At 35.1% G+C, this 20,129-nt stretch overlaps 3 protein-coding genes across 3 annotated transcripts; all 3 read right to left on the reverse strand.

Annotated features, from left to right (window-relative positions):
• Positions 1–100: 100 nt before the first annotated feature.
• Positions 101–5,378, reverse strand: LOC130181165 (uncharacterized). Its single transcript, XM_056395013.1, has 9 exons — positions 5,232–5,378; positions 4,672–4,992; positions 4,218–4,517; positions 4,018–4,075; positions 3,622–3,722; positions 3,445–3,479; positions 3,121–3,174; positions 2,073–2,153; positions 101–1,339 (listed from the first exon to the last, which is right to left on the reverse strand). The coding sequence occupies exons 1-9, from the start codon at positions 5,275–5,277 to the stop codon at positions 1,277–1,279; spliced, it is 1,059 nt and encodes a 352-aa protein (XP_056250988.1). The 5' UTR covers positions 5,278–5,378; the 3' UTR covers positions 101–1,276.
• A 149-nt stretch (positions 5,379–5,527) lies between these two features.
• Positions 5,528–8,682, reverse strand: LOC130181164 (CMRF35-like molecule 8). Its single transcript, XM_056395012.1, has 8 exons — positions 8,079–8,682; positions 7,619–7,918; positions 7,360–7,423; positions 7,011–7,108; positions 6,830–6,864; positions 6,538–6,594; positions 6,301–6,375; positions 5,528–6,102 (listed from the first exon to the last, which is right to left on the reverse strand). The coding sequence occupies exons 1-8, from the start codon at positions 8,476–8,478 to the stop codon at positions 6,040–6,042; spliced, it is 1,092 nt and encodes a 363-aa protein (XP_056250987.1). The 5' UTR covers positions 8,479–8,682; the 3' UTR covers positions 5,528–6,039.
• Positions 8,683–10,711: 2,029 nt separating this feature from the next.
• LOC130181680 (uncharacterized) lies at positions 10,712–20,123 on the reverse strand. Its single transcript, XM_056396047.1, has 18 exons — positions 19,932–20,123; positions 18,256–18,585; positions 17,815–18,144; positions 17,355–17,493; positions 16,858–16,949; positions 16,739–16,773; positions 15,973–16,059; positions 15,765–15,833; positions 15,591–15,641; positions 14,670–14,760; positions 14,100–14,420; positions 13,658–13,957; positions 13,365–13,479; positions 13,025–13,122; positions 12,870–12,904; positions 12,564–12,620; positions 12,176–12,247; positions 10,712–11,982 (listed from the first exon to the last, which is right to left on the reverse strand). The coding sequence occupies exons 2-18, from the start codon at positions 18,566–18,568 to the stop codon at positions 11,938–11,940; spliced, it is 2,250 nt and encodes a 749-aa protein (XP_056252022.1). The 5' UTR covers positions 18,569–18,585; positions 19,932–20,123; the 3' UTR covers positions 10,712–11,937.
• Between the last annotated feature and the right edge of the window lie 6 nt (positions 20,124–20,129).

Below are 20,129 nucleotides of genomic sequence, written 5' to 3' on the forward strand. Positions count from 1 at the left end.
GAAAAAGAAAACCACAAGTAACAAACAAACATCAAGAAAATCTTTTAGATTAAAATAACAGCCATGGAGACATATTTTAAAAATGTCAAATTTTATTTGTACAATAATGAAGTGTAAGCCTCAAAACACGAATGTGTAGCATTGTCCAAAGAAGCATAATTATTGTCATATCTTTTAATCAGTAATTGAATCTGCTGTTTCTGAATTCTCACTGATAATAGATGGAGTTAAACCACTTTAGTCAGAAAGTCACTTCCTGTATTTGGTCAGCTTGAGTGGCTTCTGGTGCAGACTGTTTTTATTTCAACTGTTGCTCTTGCTCTGGCTCAATGTGTTAAACTGACAGCAACAAATACCAGTCTTACTTTTCTAAATTCTTGACTTTTAAGCATGTATGATTCACAAGTTATATATTTGAGTTCAGTGTGGATGAAAATAAATCAGTCACATTGTATTGGTTAGGTGATGTACATAAATATCTATGCAGTTACAATGTGGGTTCAGAATAAAGTTTACAGTAAACGTAGATGCAAGGTCCAGTGGAAACAAAGTTTTAGAAGAAACGATCAGCACTAACAAAGCATAACTATGGGTCATTATAACCTGCTGCACAAACGACCTATGTGCTCGTTTTTCACAGGAAAGTTCTATATTATAGTATGTACAATGGTAGATGTTATTACGTTGTGGCTTTTCAAAGGAGTAGAAATAAAATGATTTAGATTTTTATGAGTGATTTCTATTTGCGAACTTTCAGTAACCAAAGGAGACACACTTTGACATCACTTTGAGGACAGGAAATTCTTACACCACTTCAGGACTCAACTGTTCCCCAGCTCATTTTACTACACAATAGGCCTACTGTAAGTTTGTTCTTTTAGTCTTTTTCATTTACTACATTTAATAATTACGTATTCTCTTATCATGCAATATGAGCAAAAACACATTAAAGCAGGCTATGAAGACAGTTCAAATATTGAAAAATAAATAAGTTTAAGCACAGAGGAAGTACACACTAACATCTTTAAAGTATAAGTTGTGATTATTTACCATTGTGAGGCTTACTAAGTAATACAGCAGTGTTGTCAATGGTCATGTCAAACATTGTTTTTTTTTCCTTTTTCAATTATGCGGAGGAGGATCAAAAACAAGAAGAGGGTATAAAACTTAAAAATGAAAAATGAAAAAATTACATTATAACCAAACAAAACCATGACAACAACATCTAAAAATAATATGATACACCTGTGGGATAGATTTAGTTATGGCTTAATATTTACAGGTTTTGCTTGCTTTGAGCCAATGTGCTATATGTAACATCTTCAGCTGTTGCTTCAACCTGTTGGGCAACAGACGAGGAAAAAAAAGAAAATTAGGAAGAAAGAACAAAGATGAGAGTCTATAGCCATACCAGCAGCTCTGTAAGGCAATACTTAGTCATGGTGGTGCTTTGAGCTGAATGCTAACTTTAGCATGATAATATGATGACGTTTAGCAGGTATGTTTACCATGTTCACCGTCATAATTTTTGAAGCATTTGCTAATTAGTATGTCATTAGTTTTGCAGGTATTAAGTCATAAACTGTATATTGTGATATTATGATGGCTCTAGATGAAAAGTCAGGGGAGAATCTAAATCTGTAGATCTCATCATCTTGGCACCTGGAGTGCCTGTACCAAATTTCATAGTTATCCATCCAATAGCTTTTATGACAATTCAGTCTGGACCAAAAGTGGTGGACTGGCTGACAGACAGACTTACATTGCCATCTGTAGGGCCATGCTGCTAGTGTTGCAAAAAATTATGCAAAAAAAAAGAAAAAAACTGACTATGTGGGGCGTCGAGTGGCGCAGTGGGTTGAGCAGGCGCCTGATATGTAGAGGCTACAGTCCTCGCTGCAGCAGGCCCCAGCTCGAATCCCACATCGGACGGCCCTTTACTGCATGTCATTCCCCCTCTCTCTGCCTCCCCAGTTCCTGTCTCTCTCTACTATCCTGTCCAATAAAAGCCCCCCAAAAAAAAAAAAAAAGTTTGACTATGTGAGTTTGGGCCTGGATCTCTTAAAACTGACCCTTTTTTCCATTTGTTGTTTTACAGCAGGCTTAACCGCAGAGCTGTACATCACTTCCCCATCACTCTTAGCATCTGACCCCTGGGGAAGAAAGAAGAGATGGATGTGAAACAGACGTTAATTCAACAGTTTAACCTGTTTTTCTTTTATGAAATTTACATGGTAAAGATACAAAATTATAGTTAAATATGTACTTCAGTTTACTTATATTGTGTGATATACAAGTTATGATTTCAGAGGTTGAGGGCTATCTTGTGTGAAAGTTTTCTTGTGTGCTTAACAGTACTATATGTTACTTCCTCTTCAGCCTGAAGAAAGAGCAAAGCAGATGTAATTTACAGTAAGGCTACACAATTATTAATGTTAATTAATAACATGAACATGACCATCTTTTGAAAACTAAAAAGCATGAACTATTTAATTTCCCTTTTAAGGGGAACATGTGATCAGAGGAATTACCATTAGGATATTTACAATAATGCTGAATTGAAGTTCTGGTAATGGTTACTATTTTCTCTTCAACAAAAATCCACAATCTCAAAATTGCACAAGATGTAATACAAATATTTAATGTCCATCCAAAATGGTACATTACAATTCTGCGGCCTATACTCAGTAATTCCTTTTGCTGTAAGTGAGGGTCATCAGACCTCTGTTTTGGGAGAACACAGCCTTCCCTTGTGAGATTTAGATGCAATGGATCATAAAGGTTTGTCTTTGTATCAGGGATATGTTTTATTATATTTATTATCATAATCAACTCCTTTTTGAGCCAATAATATCAGTATTATTAGTTCAAAAAGAACAACAGAGTAACATTAGTATTTTTCTCATGCATTTTTGTACAAGCCTTCAGTTGCATAATTCACAAAAGCAGAACCACAGTAAAGTGAAATGTTTCATCAGATTCCAATTCCAATCCGAGTTTCTCAACATGAGGAATTACACTTCTGATGTGTGCATTTGTGGCTATTTTTTAAACCACTAGATGCTTGCTTGACAAAAAAAAAAAAAGTGAAACAAAGTTTATTTTCATAAAGCTCCTTACCTGGCCTGGTTTTCTCTTGTGTTTAATAGTACTGTATTTCACTTCCTCTTCAGCCTGTGTTAAAAATAATCCAAACATCAAACTGAAAATGAATAACTTCAGAAGTCAGAACTATTACTATTGTCCTATAAAACAAAATATAAAGATGGTATTAATTATCAAGATGTATTTTAGGTAAAATAATTATTAGACATTCATCTGTAGTGATATATTGTAATCCTGCAGCTTCAGAGCGTGACACTGGATGGAGGACTTGTTGCTCCTTCTTTGTAAGGAGAGTTATTTGTAAAATATCATATTAAGAAAGGATTCAGCATATCTTACTGTTGCTGTGGTTGATGATTCTGCTTCCGTCTGTTCTAAAAGTGAAGCAACGAAATCTCCTTTTACTGACTTTCAGTGTTTATTGATAGTAGTGCACAGGAGTCGACATTTAACAAAAAATATTATGAATATGAATAGCAAATACTTTTGGCATTATTGGATTTAGCACACACTTACTGTTCACTTTTCTAAATGTAAACCACATGAACAAGATCACCAAGACAATGACGATCAACAAACTCAGTGGGATGAAGAACCCCTTTCGATTAGCTGTAACACTGCAACATAAATTCAAACAGCACAATGCATTAATGAATTGAAATAAACAAAATGCCCTTGTTTAAACAGTACAACAATATAGTCTAAAGTCTACTCATCATCCTGATCATGTAAAACAGATATATCTTATCTTAGTCTTATATATTAGTTCCCAGTTAATATTATTCATCATATAAGTTTAAGTTATCATGTATCCATAAAAACTTGTATAGAGATTCTTTATAAGACTTTTTGTTGTCTGTAAAATGGCCACAGTTTTTCTAAATACTTTATGTTAATGCCAAGACTTCTGACCTGGGAAGTGAATCAGAGGTGGTATTGACAGGTTTGGGAGTGGGTGATGATGAAGTGGCTAAAAACAAGAACAAATGATTAGTAGAATAATATGACAATAATGAAAATGTTTTCTCCATCTAATGAAAACATTACACATGACTGTGTTTGAGAAATACTTATAAATATATACTTCGTACTTTTTGAATTGTAATACTTACTGGTAGTAGGTGTCTCAGTAACAGTGACATGAACTGGCATCTGTAATTCTCCTTTAACACAGTAATACCAGCCGCTGCTCTCTGCCTTCAGTCCACTCATAGTCACAGTGAAAACATTGGGGACTGTCGCACTGATGGTCACACTTGTTCCATCCATTGATACTGATGACCCTGTCACACAGTTCATGCCCAACCTGCACCACCTCCTTTCTCCAGAGTTTCTATAGTAACAACTGATGTTTATACTCTCTCCAATAAATCCTGTAATCTCCTGATGATCCACAGAGAGGCTGGGTGTATCTTTGGGGAAAAGCAAGTTCAAGAGAAAACTGTGGGAATCCTAATAACAATCAATCTCTGTTGCAAACGAGACTTTCCTTAGTTTTTCCTCCAAATTGTTAAAGTTTCACAAAGGATTTGAAATGTGCTTAAAGGTGCTTTAAGGGTGTCTTACCTGTGGTGATGGACAGGTGAAAATACTGTCCAACATCTACCCTTCCATTAATCTCCACATTACACCAGTAATCAGTGTCTGTATTCATCAGATCTTTTATAGTCACAGTGAAGATTCTTTGGTTTTTGTCGTCAGAGATTGAAAACTTTCCTGAACTATGTGGTTGGTTTGTTTTAACTGCATATGAACAGGAGCTCCAGTAATATCCTTTACACAAGTATTTCACGTTGTTCATGTATTGTGAGCCATAGAGACATGGGATAGTGATTGAATCTCCTGCCTTCACTGACACTTTACTGACTGTATTCACGCTGTGAATTCCTGTAGCAAACACAAATAGTATTAATGGATATACTTACGAACAATATTATTCCTTCATGTAATCTGCATATTTTAGATTAGATTATTTTAGCTTTTGTTTTACATATTAGATCATTATCGTCTTCAAAATCTATGAATTACATACAGGAGGCAATTACTTGTATAAGTGACAGTTTTTATTAGTATCATCTTCTCACATAAGATATGTACACAATAATAAAATGATTCCTGGGACTGACCTGTGACTGCAGTGAGGATGAAAAGAAAGCTGAGATGAACAGCCATGTCGGTGAGTGAGCAGACTAAACAACATGAACTAGTTCACGGCAAGACTGATCAACTACTTCCTTAGCTTTCTAAATTTAGAAATTGAACACTTCTGCCTTCCTCTCATTGCAAGGAAGTTGCATTACATTGGTTAGTTGATTATGATATGATTATGTACAGCATACTTTCAGAAAATAGTTTACTGTAGACTTGGATGTAAGGCCCAGTGAATACAAAATTTCAAAAGGAAAGATCAGCACTCCAGGTGTATGGACTGAAATGTGTTCATTTATTTAAAATATGGAGGTAGTTACAGTTGAATAATAAGATTTTTTTTAATGTTTTTCTAAAAGTCAAACGAAAACATCATTCCACTTTCACACTTCTTATTTATGCATCTGTTGTGGTACATCTTACTTGTATTCAATATATGACTTTTGATAGGTTTTTTTTCTCTTCTTACTTTTATTGTAACATTTGTAACAAGCTTGTGCTTTTGGCCACAGTCAGTTGTATTTTATAAGATTAGTATAGAAAAGAATATGTATTAATGTGAGCTTTGCATCTAACAAAAAGTACAATGAAACCAAGATACATGTTGTCGCTGGTCTTGCTGAGTATTAGGCAAACGAATAGGTCAATGCGTAGTTGTAACATTTTGCAGCTATGCAGAAGAATTTTTTAAAAAGTGACAAAAATGAAGGAAGTAGTTTCATCACAAAAATGATAACAGCAGACAACAAATTGCAACACCGTAGTCTTAAAAAAATAAACTGTCTACTAATTGACTGATCTGGTCGGAGCCAAAGTACTGTATGTAACATCATTATGTTGCGCTTCAACCTGTTTTAGAACAGAAAAAAATATGACAATTAGGAAGGAAGTGCAAAGATAAAAATAAATGTATAAACAAATTAAGTGTCTCAATTAAAGGGCAGTAATTTCTTACATACTGAGACCATGAACAAAATGATTTAAAACCACTGACATAGAGGACACGAGGATCAATGTGCAAATGAGTTCATTTGTTTTAATACTTGCCCTTTTCGCTGTTTGTTGTTTTATGGTAACCACAGTGTCGTACATCACATCCATGTCACTTTCAGCATGTGATCTCTGTGTGGGGGGAGAGACAGACATTAAACAGAGAATGGAACACTTTGAGATTTTTATGGATTTCAAATTGTTTTATTCAGCTGCACTTGGTGATAATAAGAGTTAGATTTTGTGTCTTTGAGTGTAATTGTATTATTTAATAATTTTTTTGGTTAAGGTTACCTGGCCTGAAGTTTCTCTCTTGTACCCAACGTTACAGTATGTTACTCCCTCTTCAGCCTGTGTTGAAGGAGCAAAACAAATGTCAGAGCATTTCAGCTTTGTTTCAGGAATACATCGATTACACCACAACTACAGTATATATAATGGAATATATGTATGTATGCTAAAATTGTGAATATATAGATAAGAGAAAACCAAAATTAACAGCTTTTGAGATGTTAAATTTTGCATCATACAAAAAGAGTACATATATATATCGATGTATATTAGGAAATGGCTCAGCATATCTTACCATTGTCATGGCTGATGACTTTGCGTTGCTTTGCTCTAAAAGTTAAACAGTGAAAACTCCTATTAATTACTCTCAACCTTCAATGACAATGCACAATAATCCAAACTTAAAGTGAAAATATTCAAGAATTACAAACATATTTGTTAAGAATTCAATTTATCAAGTTTCAGTATAGACTTACTGTGCTTTTTCATCATAAACCAGATGAACAAGGATACTATTACAATGAAGATCAACACACTCAGAGGGATGATGAGGCTCTTTAGGTTAATTGAAGCACTGCAGCATATACATTTTAAGGACACATTACACATTAGTTATGGTAAATATTCAGCTCTTTAAACAATACTACTATACAAAGTATAATCTATTAATGTTAGAGTTCTATATGTAAATTATCATTTAGAAATCTTAGTCTCCATATAAGTATAGTCGAGTATATATAAAGAGATTCCCTTATAAGGACTGCATTATTTGACCATTGAATGGCCACAGTTAAAATACTGCGTGTAAATGGAAAGACTTTTCACCTGCGCTCTGGAATAACGGGATCAATGGGTGATAAGGTGGTTGAGCCTCTTGTTGCAAGTGTGGCTATAATTCAAAATAGGACGATCATTAGAAGAGTAATATGATAATAATAATTCATTCTAATTTATCTTAGGATACAAACAAACATTTACAAATAGTTGTATTTGACATACATTTATAATTTATAATTACTTGAAATACTTACTAGAGAATTTTTTTACAAACATATATTTAATACTTATATAATATAGTACTTACAGGTAGTAGGTCTCTCAGTAACAGTGACATGAACTGGCATCTGTAATTCTCCTTTAACACAGTAATACCAGCCGCTGCTCTCTGTCTTCAGTCCATTCATAGTCACAGTGAAAACATTGGGGACTGTCGCACTGATGGTCACACTTGTTCCATCTATTGATCCTGATGACCCTGTCACACAGTTCTTGCCCAACCTGCACAACCCGCTTTGTCCAGAGTTTCTATAGTAACAACTGATGTTTATACTCTCTCCAATAAATCCTGTAATCTCCTGATGATCCACAGAGAGGCTGGGTGTATCTTTGGGGAAAAAACAAAGTTCAATAGAAAAATGTGGGAATCCTAATAACAATCAGTCACTGTTCGAACATTAAGACCTTCCTTAGTGTTTTTATTCTACATTGTACAAATTTCACAAAGGATTTGAAATGTGCTTAAAGGTGCTTTAAGGGTGTCTTACCTGTGGTGATGGACAGGTGAAAATACTGTCCATCATCTGCCCCTCCATTAATCTCCACAATACACCAGTAATCAGTGTCTGTATTCGTCAGATCTTTTATAGTCACAGTGAAGATTCTCTGTTTTTTGTCGTCAGAGATTGAAAACTTTCCTGAACTACGTGGTTGGTTTGTTTTAACTGCATATGAACAGAACTTCCAGTGAGATCCTTTACACAAGTATTTCACATGGTCCATGTATTCTGAGCCATAGCGACATGGGATGGTGATTGAATCTCCTGCCTTCACTGACACTTTACTGACTGTGATTACACTGTGAACTCCTGCAACAAGAACACAATACAGTATTTTAACAGATACACTCAGCAACCATAATCTTTCTTCCTTTTGCCTGCAAGTCATAGATATTCATATCAAATTATCGTTGGCTTCACAATTTATGAATTAAACACTGGGTAGGTTATTACAAGGCTCATTTAATTGTGGTCATTATCATCTGACATGAGGAGCACAAAGATTAATAAACACATTTAAAAACAATTTTAGCATCACCCCTGTGACTGACCTGTGACTCCAACGAGGATGAAAATAATTTTGAGATGAACAGCCATGTCGGAAAGTGAGCGTTTAAACAATATGAACCAGTGCACTTGAAGGCTGATTTTCTACTTCCTAATTTCACTCAACAAGCGATTGTATCTGTTTGAAAAAACCTCTTCTTCCTGAGTGTAACAGTTACATTATGTAAGTTGGCTGATGAAATAAATATTGCATTCAGCCACTTGTTGTCTTGGGTATATAATTACAATTGAGCATTGTACACTGAAAGTGTTCCATCCATCCATTATAGTGAGATGGTGGTTGTCCTACTGGAACTACAAATCTAACATTTAACACTGAAAGGTACTGGTGATCACTGATCAAATAAATAAATAAAAACATTAGATAATCAGGAATAGTGGGAAATTAGAGTTATTTTGGTAATACTGGTATGTGGAGGAGGATGAGGCATGAAAAATTAAACGAGGTTCTCTATGAGTTAACACAGTCTTGAACGGCAAGATGTCAACTTAGCAGTTAGGTGAAAGCTACTTCTGTAATTTGGTAAATTTTACTGGCGTCTGTCACAACCTGATCTTGGCCCATATTTTTGAACTCTTGCTTTAGAATGGATCATTTTGAAACACTGGGCTTTTTCACAGCAGACATTTTGAGTTCAAAAAGGCCGGTGTTAGTAATAACACTGACAATGGCTCTGTTCCATTCAAGTGTCCCAGTAAGTCATGACAGAGTGACAGTGAGCCAGCATGAATGATAACACGACCCTGAAACTGAATCAGCAAAAGGGAATTCAGCCATCATCATTACTGTGAAAAAGTCCTATCACATAGATCTATGAACACACTACCAGTGGCAAGGTGCTACTGAATTGTCCCTATAATTGTCCCTACACTTTTTCAAACGATTCACCATTTAACTCCACACAGGGTTAAATGATACGGTCTCTGCAGTGTTGCCAGGTTTGTGTGTCTTTTGCAAAAGGTCAGCAATTTTGATGGAAAATTAAATAAATTTGAAGACTGAACTCCTAGACATCCTGGCAAATACGTCTCTTCATCACGATATAAATATCAAAACTGCCTCTTCATCCATTACTACAGCCAAGGTCACATGACATCTGGGTGTCATGTTTGATGACCAATTATCCTTCTCTAACCATGTTGCATCGGTCTCCCGGTCATGCTGCTTTGCTCTTTACAAAATCAGAAAAATCAGGCCTTACCTGATTCAGTTCGCCATCCAGCTCGGTCCAGGCCATGGTTATCACTGGTCACATGGTCTCGACTACTACAGTGCTCTTCTGGCAGGCCTTCCTTTGTGCACAGTGAAACCCTTGAAGATGGTCCAGAATGTGGCAGCCCGTCTGATCTTTGGTCAGCCTAAAAGGGCATGTTACTCTGCTACTCATCGACCTACACTGGCTACCCATGGCCTCCCGAACTACTCATGCTTGCCTTTAGAGTGACTTCTAGGTCTGTGCCCATCTTCTTGACCTCAATTATACAGCCTTATGCTCCTTCTCACCAACTGTGTTCCCTCAAGAAATGTCGTCTGGCATTGCCACCCAACCAAACAAGACAATTGCAAACTGTTCTCGTCTCTCGTCTCTAAAATGCCTAACTACCACTTATTATGCACTTTTGGTGCACTTCTGTATTTTTATCTCCTTGCACCTATCAAATAGATGTAGTATTTAGCACTCACACCAAGGTTTCCTACTGCACTGGATCTTTAGTGATGTCCCTCACTTGTAAGTCGCTTTTGGATAAAAGCGTCTGCCAAATTAGTAGGTGTAAATGCCAATGTAAATTTTCCGTGGATGTGAGTGAATCGGCTCTCATAGCCATGTAGGAAAATTGTGATGTGGAATAGACCAACAAGGCAAAAAAGCTAGGGTTTGAAAATTAAAAATCTTTTAAATTTTAATAATTTAATGAAAATAAGGGTCAAATTCACCAGGTCTGTGGTGAAATTGCAAAATCACTGAAGTGTAGATCTATTTGAGCACCATCAACCAGTGGGTTTTTACCATCAGATTGTACTATGCATCGTTGACTGGCATTGGTATTTAACTGAATCAACATAAAATTGAAAATAATGTTTCCACTGGATATAACGCACATCAGGCAACTGAATTTATATCATAGACTGTACATATAAATTAATTATGAGATGTAAGATGTAAATTATACTGTGTTTATTTCTCAAATCTTGGTAGCAGCAGTCTAACCACCAAGCAGATGGAGCTGCAGGGTCTATAGGGTCCAACTATAGGTTTATGGGCTGATTGAAAAATAAATACAAGAGGAGGTTTTTTAAAGATTGTTTAAAGATGGGATACAGTATGATCATTGCTGTGGCTCTGTCATGAATGCACTGTATCATTAGCTGTGGGATAGTCTTTAGTTGTGTAGACACATTGGGTGACTGAGAGAGAGGACAGCTACAGAATCACAGACAAGGTTTTAATTCAGCTCAAAATAGCTAACAGGAAGTTAGTCAGCATTCCATTACACACTATCAAGTACTTAGTCTCAAGTGAAGTCTAAAGGCGGCTTGTGGATAAAGTTTAGTTTATTTTGATGCTCTTAGAGGTGCTAATGAAGAATAACCTAATCACATAAAATATAAAATATGAGTTTAAAACAAGACATGAAATCAATATGAGACATATTCTCTTTTGGACAAGTCATAAAAGCAATTACATAAAAGCATTTGTTCTGCAGAATCAAGCTTTGTGTTTGTATATGCGTGTACAGTATGTGCATGTCTGGGCAATATAGACACTTTTAACATACAACTGTGCATATTGGTTGTCTAACGTCCCAAACAATATTAAAACCAAACACTTGATTTGAGTGATCACAGCTGCATTTTTTTATTTTTTTTTTTATGCCTTTACTACGTACAGCACAGAATTAATGCAAAATTTGTGGCCGGGTTTGTGGGTCCCATGCAACAAGTGTCCAGTCACGTTCGAGCCTGGGATGTTGTCAACCACCTACCTCACAGGGTTAGATATTGAAACTAAAAATTCACAGCTGTTTTTCACAGCAGCCTTTTACACACACTTTTTTATAGTGTGTTGGAAGGCTGTGTCGAACAATAAAGTTACTGTATGTGCAATGTGAGGTTTTAGAAAACCTCAGTAGTCTTGTCCAATTCTTGGCAAACCAATAGGTCAATGCTTCTTTGAAATGTTTTGCAGAAGAGAATAAAGGTGTAAAGCGTCTAAATTAAAGAAAGTAGAGAGAAGTTTCTGGGTAACTTTGGGGTAATGGATGCTAAGCCGTGCTGGTTCTAAGCCAGATTAATATATGTAAGATTTTCATCATTTGCTTCAACCTGTTGGAAAAAACAAAAAGTAAGAATTACAACAAGGAAAGAAGAATAGAAATAAAAATTGTAAGTTTGAGAAATGTGGACAATTTAAAGGCAACACTGAATGAGACCATCAATAACATGGAAAGAAACCACTGAACAACAGTACTGTATGTGACAGTATCTCAGCATGAGATTTTATTCTCTTAAAATTTACCCTTTGTTGTCTTTGTTGCCTCGTGATAACCACAGAACTATATATCACATCCACATCAGCCTCAGCATATGACTGGGTACAGAAGAAGAGACAGATATGACCGAGAGAACTGGAAACACTTAATTTTTTAAGAATTTTTTTTTTTGTTTTGCATTTGTGAATGGTGACATAATATATTACATTTGAGTGTACCTAGCCTACATGTTGTTTAGTGTACTTGTATTGTGCACTATACAAATTACATTTTACTTAATAACAGAAATCCACTAGGACAAAATTATATGATTTAATGTATTTTATCGAACAGAAAAAAAATTTAACAAAATATGATACAACCCTGCAGATTTGAAAAGAGATAGTAGATTCTCAGAATGTTACCATGGATTACCTGTCTTGAATAATTCCTCATGTTCTCAGTATTGCCGTATGTTGCTTCCTCTTCAGCCTGTGTTGAAAGAGCAAAGAAATGTCAGAGGACTGCAAAGAAGACACATTTTTCCCCATTTCATTTTCTTTATACAATTCCAGTGAAACTTGATTTACAATAGAACAATATTAGATTTTATCTACTATGCTTAAAATGGTCAAATCGGCCAGGTTTAAATACACAATAACCATGACACGTTCATTTTCATACTGTGGATCCTTAAAGCCTTATTTATATTCCTGAAAAAAGCAAAAAAGCATATCTTACTTCTGTCATGGATAATGATGCTGCTTTGGTCTGCTCTAAATGTGAAACAGTAAACACACAGTTAATGTAAACACACAATAGCTTATATTAAAAAATAAATATTAACATACAAAATTGGAATGACTCGGATTTGTCAAAGTCCAGCATTGACTTACTGTTCTTTTTCAACATGAACCAGACGAAAATGGTCACCATTACAATGAAGATCAACAAAATCAGAGAAATCACGAAACTCATCAGGGCAACTGAAACACTGGAGCGTAAATGAATTTATAAAAACACACAATGCAAATGAATTAGGATACAGAATGCTCTTGTTCAAACAATACTGCAATATCATGTGATTCTACAAACACATTTGACAAATCTACACATATGTATACCTTAGCCATTGAGAGTCAATCTTATTTATTATGTAATACAAAAAAAACATGTACAGAGATTCTTAAATTGAATGGCCACAGTTCTCTTAACACTTTATATTTAACTTCTCACCCGGGTTGTTCATGCTGATCTGTGGTAGACACTTCATCTCCAGAAGTAGGGGTGATACTCACAGGCTCAGAAGTGGGTGATAAGGTAGTGACATCTCTTGTTGTGGCAAGTGTGGCTAATACAAAAGAAGACAATGACAAATAGACGAATATGACAATAATGAAATCCTAACATTTAATCTATATTTCATATATATCAAAACATTACACATGGCTGTGCTTGAGAAATATTTATTTAATATTAATTTTAATTTATTTAATATATATTTAATGCTTACATAATATAGTACTTACTAGTGGTAGGTCTCTCAGTAACAGTGACATGAACTGGCATCTGTAATTCTCCTTTAACACAGTAATACCAGCCGCTGCTCTCTGTCTTCAGTCCACTCATAGTCACAGTGAAAACATTGGGGACTGTCGCACTGATGGTCACACTTGTTCCATCTATTGATCCTGATGACCCTGTCACACAGTTCATGCCCAACCTGCACCACCTCCTTTCTCCAGAGTTTCTATAGTTACAACTGATGTTTATACTCTCTCCTATAAACCCCGTAATCTCCTGATGATCCACAGAGAGGCTGGGTGTATCTTTGGGGAAAAAACAAAATTCAATATAAAAATGTGGGAATCTTAATCAGTCTCTGTGGCAAACAATGAGACCATCCTTAGTGTTTTTCACAAAAGTGAAAATAATAGAAATGTGCTTAAAGGTGCTTTAAGGGTGTCTTACCTGTGGTGACAGACAGGGGAAAATACTGTCTATAATCTGCCCCTCCATTAATCTCCACAAAACACCAGTAATCAGTGTCTGTATTCGTCAGATCTTTTATAGTCACAGTGAAGATTCTTTGGTTTTTGTCGTCAGAGATTGAAAACTTTCCTGAACTATGTGGTTGGTTTGTTTTAACTGCATATGAACAGGAGCTCCAGTAATATCCTTTACACAAGTACTTCACGTTGTTCATGTATTTTGAGCCATAGAGACATGGGATGGTGATTGAATCTCCGGCCTTCACTGACACTTTACTGACTGTGGTTACACTGTGAACTCCTGCAGCAAGAACAAATGCAGCATTTTATTACATATCTAGCAATATTCTTCTTTCATATTACGTGTTCTATATTATTGCATTATTGCAGTTGTTTTAGATTATACACAATTGTTTCCAAATGTCATTAAATTAAAAAGCTTGTGTGTTACTAATTTGACTGATATTTAATGACAAAAATTACTCATGCCATCATCATCTTACAGGACCAGCTTAAATGTCAGTACAAATAAAATGTGACTGTGACTGACCTGTGAGTCCAGTGAGGATGAGAAGAAAGCTGAGATGAACAGTCATGTTGGTGAGTCCGACAAAATAACACTTCTTTACTTCCTGACTTCTCTAAATACACAATTGCAGCTTCTTAATCTCCTCCTTTTAAGGCAGTTACATGAATTGGTTTGATGATGACGCACATAATCATAGTTACTTTACCTTATGAGCATAACCTCTTGAAAGTTCCAAAATGTTTTACAATAATTGAAAAAGAAAATCACAAGTAACAAACAAACATCAAGAAAATCCTTGTTACTTTATGCTTTGAACATTTGAGCACTGTACACAGCAATTACTTAAAACTTTTGAAACCTGAGTTACAAAATCTTTTACAATCATTTAAAAATCACAAGTAAGACACAAACATAGGGAAAAATATTATTATTATCATACCTTTCATGCACTCATTGAATCTGCTGTTTCTGAATAATAATTGAGAATAGAGGGAGTTCAACCACTAGTCACAGAGCCACTTCCTTTCTTTGATCAGTTTCAGTGGCTTCTGTTTCAAACTATTCATGGTTCAGCTGTTGCTTTCAATGCATCAAATGGACAGCAACAAATTCCCTACATTACAGATTAAGACAGAGTCTTAACACCATTCTTCCACACTTGCCATTTTGAATTCTTTTACTTTTAAGCATGTACTAGTGGGAAAATCAAAACATGTTATATTACATATATTTATGTTATCTTTGACATATTATTCATATTATCTTTTCAAAAATATTTGATGCACTGTATGTGTGCAGATTTGCACAGAATAATACTGTGACCAAAAGTCTCCAGATCACAATGCAGGACTGACTAACTGATTAATCCAAGGCAATGTGCGGTACAACTAATAAAGCGAACATCAGGATGACTTTATCAATGTCGTCATACTTGCAAAATTAATGTTCTCTCATCCTATCTTGCTCATTATCACTTCGATCAGCTGGTTCAGCCTAAAAAGCAGAGAAGAGATCCTGAATAATTACGTACTAATGATAACGACAATAATAATCCACCTGAGTTATTGACAGTTAACTGACGTATGAAAGGTCATGAGTTTAAAATAAGTTACATACCATTTGTTGCACACTATCTTTTATTACAATGGAACTGTATAGCACGGTCTCCTCGGGCATATGGTTCTGCTGGATGAGATACAGTAAATAGTTAAAGTGATACATTTTTTTTTGGGGGGGGGGGCAATGAATAAATACAAAAGTAGACAAATATGCATTTTAGGCACTCTTCTCTATGACTGTCTTTAACAAAAGTAGATTAACTCACCAGTTTTACTTTCTTCCAGGGTGCCACACATTGATAATGAACAACAGTAGCATAGAGCACTTCAGGATCTCTCCCGGTTTCTGAACACTATGATGGATAATTGAAATATGGCATTAATCTCATCTCATCATGTTATGTCACTTTTATTTGCTTTACCCTGTTTAACTGGTTGCTTATTGGACTGGTCATTTTGCTTACAGAAGTTAACTGTTGTAGAGCGTATGTATGTGTTATACTCAATACTTGCAAAGCCATCTTATAATACAAGTATAGCTATTTTTATCTACATGGTCTGGAGTTTACTCATGTGAAGAGCACTCATATACAGGATATCTAAAATCATGTTAGGACATTCTTGTTAAGTAAGGTGGATAGTTTGTGATTGTGAAGTTTAGATCATCATTGAAGCTGTAGGAGGAGAAAAAGTCACTGCACTGTATTTGATTTTGATACCAATATTTATTATATATTAATATTATATAGTTTATTTGTATCTACAAGGGTCACATATTAACAGTTCTTCCATTGTTGACCCTATCGTATCGTATTATCTGATGGGTCACATCAAGTGTGATCTTGGACAGGCCCTTTTTTTAAATAGTGTAACTATCTATATGATCTCATTATTATCTTGCTTATTTTAAGTAGGAGAACTTGGAGTATACTGTAAAATGTTTTATTTACTAAGCAAAGAAGAAATATGTAAGTGAAGGTGACCATGTATTTATTCCAAACTAATAGTGGGAAATACATGGTTATATCTTACCACAGTGATGTCAGGCCCCTCAGGTTTGCTCTTTTCTAAAACACATGAATTTTTGATATTTTAGAATAACTGATATTTTATACCTGGATTTGTTTTAGCAGAGTTTACAAAAGACTTACGACATTTTATCATTCTCCATCCAAAAAAGGCAGCAGGAACAACCAACAGCTGTAAGGCCAGGATGGTGATGAGAACTGTCAATTTAGTGGACCTATAGAAGATGTGGATTAAAGTTACATTTAATTAAATGACATAAAGCCGTAATGTTGCCTGAAATTAGCCACTGCATTAAAATGTTGTTTTGTTATATAAGCTTTATTTTGTAAATCTAAAACAAATAAAAAATGCAAATTATTTCATCTTGAGTTACAGAGTTTGCATGGAAGAAAATGATGTGCTTTATTAGATGTAACAACATAATCTGTGGTCAAGACTGAATGGACAGAATAATCTTCCATGCTCATTTGTTGTTTGTTAGTGTTTTAAAGTGACTGCAATTAGAGCATATTTGTTTGTTAGTATTAGGAAACACAAAGGGTGGAGAGGGAAACATATGCAGAAATAAGATCTGAACCCAGTTAAGTTGTTGAAGTAAAATAAAGTAAAGGATACACACCTCTTGTGTTCATCTTGCAGGGTCTCTCTGTCTCTCGGTCCCTCAGATATGATGGTGTTTGTGGGACGAGCTGTTTGTGGCTCAGTACTCATGAGCGAGGAAGAATGCTGGTGAGTGGTTGAAATTGTCCCTGTGAAGTCTATTAATGTGAAAACTCAGGTTAATTAATGATGATCTGTCAATAAGAAAGTTGGCTTTAAAATCTATACATTCATCTGACAAACAAAAAACATTGGACATGGAACATGGAACATTACGAAATACAATAAAATTTTCGGTATTTCATTTTTCATATGGAAAATTGAACTGATAATTGTTACACAGAGCTATGATATCATGGTATTTCTTACACTGTATATTGTGGATTATTGTACTTTAACTCCGAGACTTTCAAGGTAAATGACATGAATAGATTTTATACTGTAAGACAAGTATTATTTTAGGGTTTTGTTTGTGTTACCTGCTGTACTGGGGCTCATTGTAGTTGTAGTAGTTGAGGTTAATTCATGAACAGTTACAAGAACCGGCATCTGTAATTTTCCTTTGACGCACCAATACCAGCCGCTGCTCTCTGTTGTCAGTTCACTCATAGTCACAGTGAAAACATTTGGGACACTTGTATTGATGGTCACTGGTGTTCCATCTATTGATCTGCTCTGATCTGTCACACAGTTCCTGCCCAGTCTGCACCACTTTGTCACTTTTGGATATTTATGGTGGCACGCAACAGTCACACTTCCTCCTTCAAATGCTGTAATTTTCTGTTGGTCCACATACAGACTTGACATACCTTGAAAAAAACAAGAGTAAGAAATTAAGTAGGAAATAAGTTTCAATGTGTTTCTCCCGCCAAATTCAAAAAAAGGATTTCAAATGTGTTAAAACATTTAAGGGATTTTACCTGTGGTGACTGACAGATGAAAGTATTGTCGAACATCTCTGTTTTTTTCAATCTCCACACCACACCACCAGTAATGAGAGTCCTTATGCGTCAGATCATGAATTGATACCGTGAAGATGTTTTGGTCTGTGTCATCGTAGATTGAAAACTTTTCTGAACTGCTTTTTGGTTGGTCTGTTTGAGCTACTATTGTGCAAACTATAAAAAAATGTCCTTCACACAAGTATTTCACATGGTTTCTGTAGTGAGGCTCATAGAGACATGGGATAGAGATGGAGCCTCCAGTCTTGACTGACACTTCACTCACTGTCATAATTCCACAGTGAATTCCTGACAAAACAACAGCAGACACTTATTCAATGGTGATGGCTTCCGATATATTGAGTATAACACCATCAGCTTCAGGTTACACATGCGTCACAGCTAAATAACACATCTGTTACAAATTATTATCATTACTTAACTTTAATACAATATTTATGATTAATACTGGTGCCTTGTTGTCACTTTAAATGTATAACTCAAATTTTATTAATGGACATCAATATATCAACACCAATTATATTGTTTTAATCATAAATCTGACTATCATTTATTCTTATTAAGGCTTAGCTGACTTACCCATCAGTCCAGCAAGTATTATAAGGTGAGAAACATATGGCGAAGTCATACTGGCATTAATATTGCAAGTGCATGAGCTCTTTCAGTATCACTGTGGGTAACTAACTAAGTTCCTTCCTCATTTTTAACACTTCTTTTGGCCCTGCCAGGTGCAGACTGAAACAATACAGAAGGCTGGGGATATGACTACATTCCATGCAATCCTGTTCACGCAAACCATCAGACTGCTAATTTTGTAGGCTAACCCTACTGACAGGAAAGTTATCCAGATTACAAAATAAAAAAAATTTGGGCCTGACCAACAAATATGAAAAAATATGTTCAAATAAGTGATATTTTTAACCATTTTAGCATGTTATTAAATGAGAAAGTGGAGGCCACATGTGTACTATTATAGCAGAAACCAAATGTAGGTTATAATTATATTATGTCAATAATTTAACTTAACATTAGGTGAAGGGCAGTAGTTTTCCCATGCTCTCTCTCTCTCTCTCTCTCTCTCTTAAAATAAATAAATAAATAATGTTACTGCTTTCTGGTTATAGCTCCTCACTTTTGGGATAACACAATTAAATCAAACTTTTATTGATGGTGATTATCAAAGGGAAACTCTTGAAAGATAGGGATGGCAATAGCAGCACTGTACTCCATAAGCAGTAACTGAATTTCATTTACTTCCTTTCTGCCTGTAGTAAACATTATACCGTTGGATTTATACATGACAATTTAATTAAAAAGCTGAAAAAGGGTTGCAGATGAAGATGTTTAAAACTGTTTATAATTAATGTTAACTGTCCCTAACATAAAGCAGAAATTTTAAATCTAATTGAAGGAATTTGGGAATAAGTACAACTTCTTAAGTAACCATCTTAGTAAGAAACACAGTTCTTCACATGATTAAATAATATAAAAGTAAAATAGAGTCAAAATTTCAACAATTAGAACAATGTCTTTTTTTTTTTCTTACAGAATTTCAGGATGAGGAATAACCCCAATTTGTTTGACAAATATAGTTCTATCTAACAAATGTTGTTGTGGTTGATGTGCAAACTTACCCAAATCCAGTAAAATCGAGACATGCTAAGGTTTGTAGCTTTATGATAAGAAATTAACGCACTTATTAACCCACTCCTTAAGAGCCAAGCGTCCAAACTGAGTTTTGTACAAGCCTAAATGTGAAAACATTAACTTCTTTACTATTTTTTGTTACTAGCTGTAGTTAAACGACCTCATCACTATGGCCGACATAATGG

This window comes from Seriola aureovittata, chromosome 14 (assembly GCF_021018895.1).
Source record: "Seriola aureovittata isolate HTS-2021-v1 ecotype China chromosome 14, ASM2101889v1, whole genome shotgun sequence".
Taxonomy (NCBI): domain Eukaryota; kingdom Metazoa; phylum Chordata; class Actinopteri; order Carangiformes; family Carangidae; genus Seriola; species Seriola aureovittata.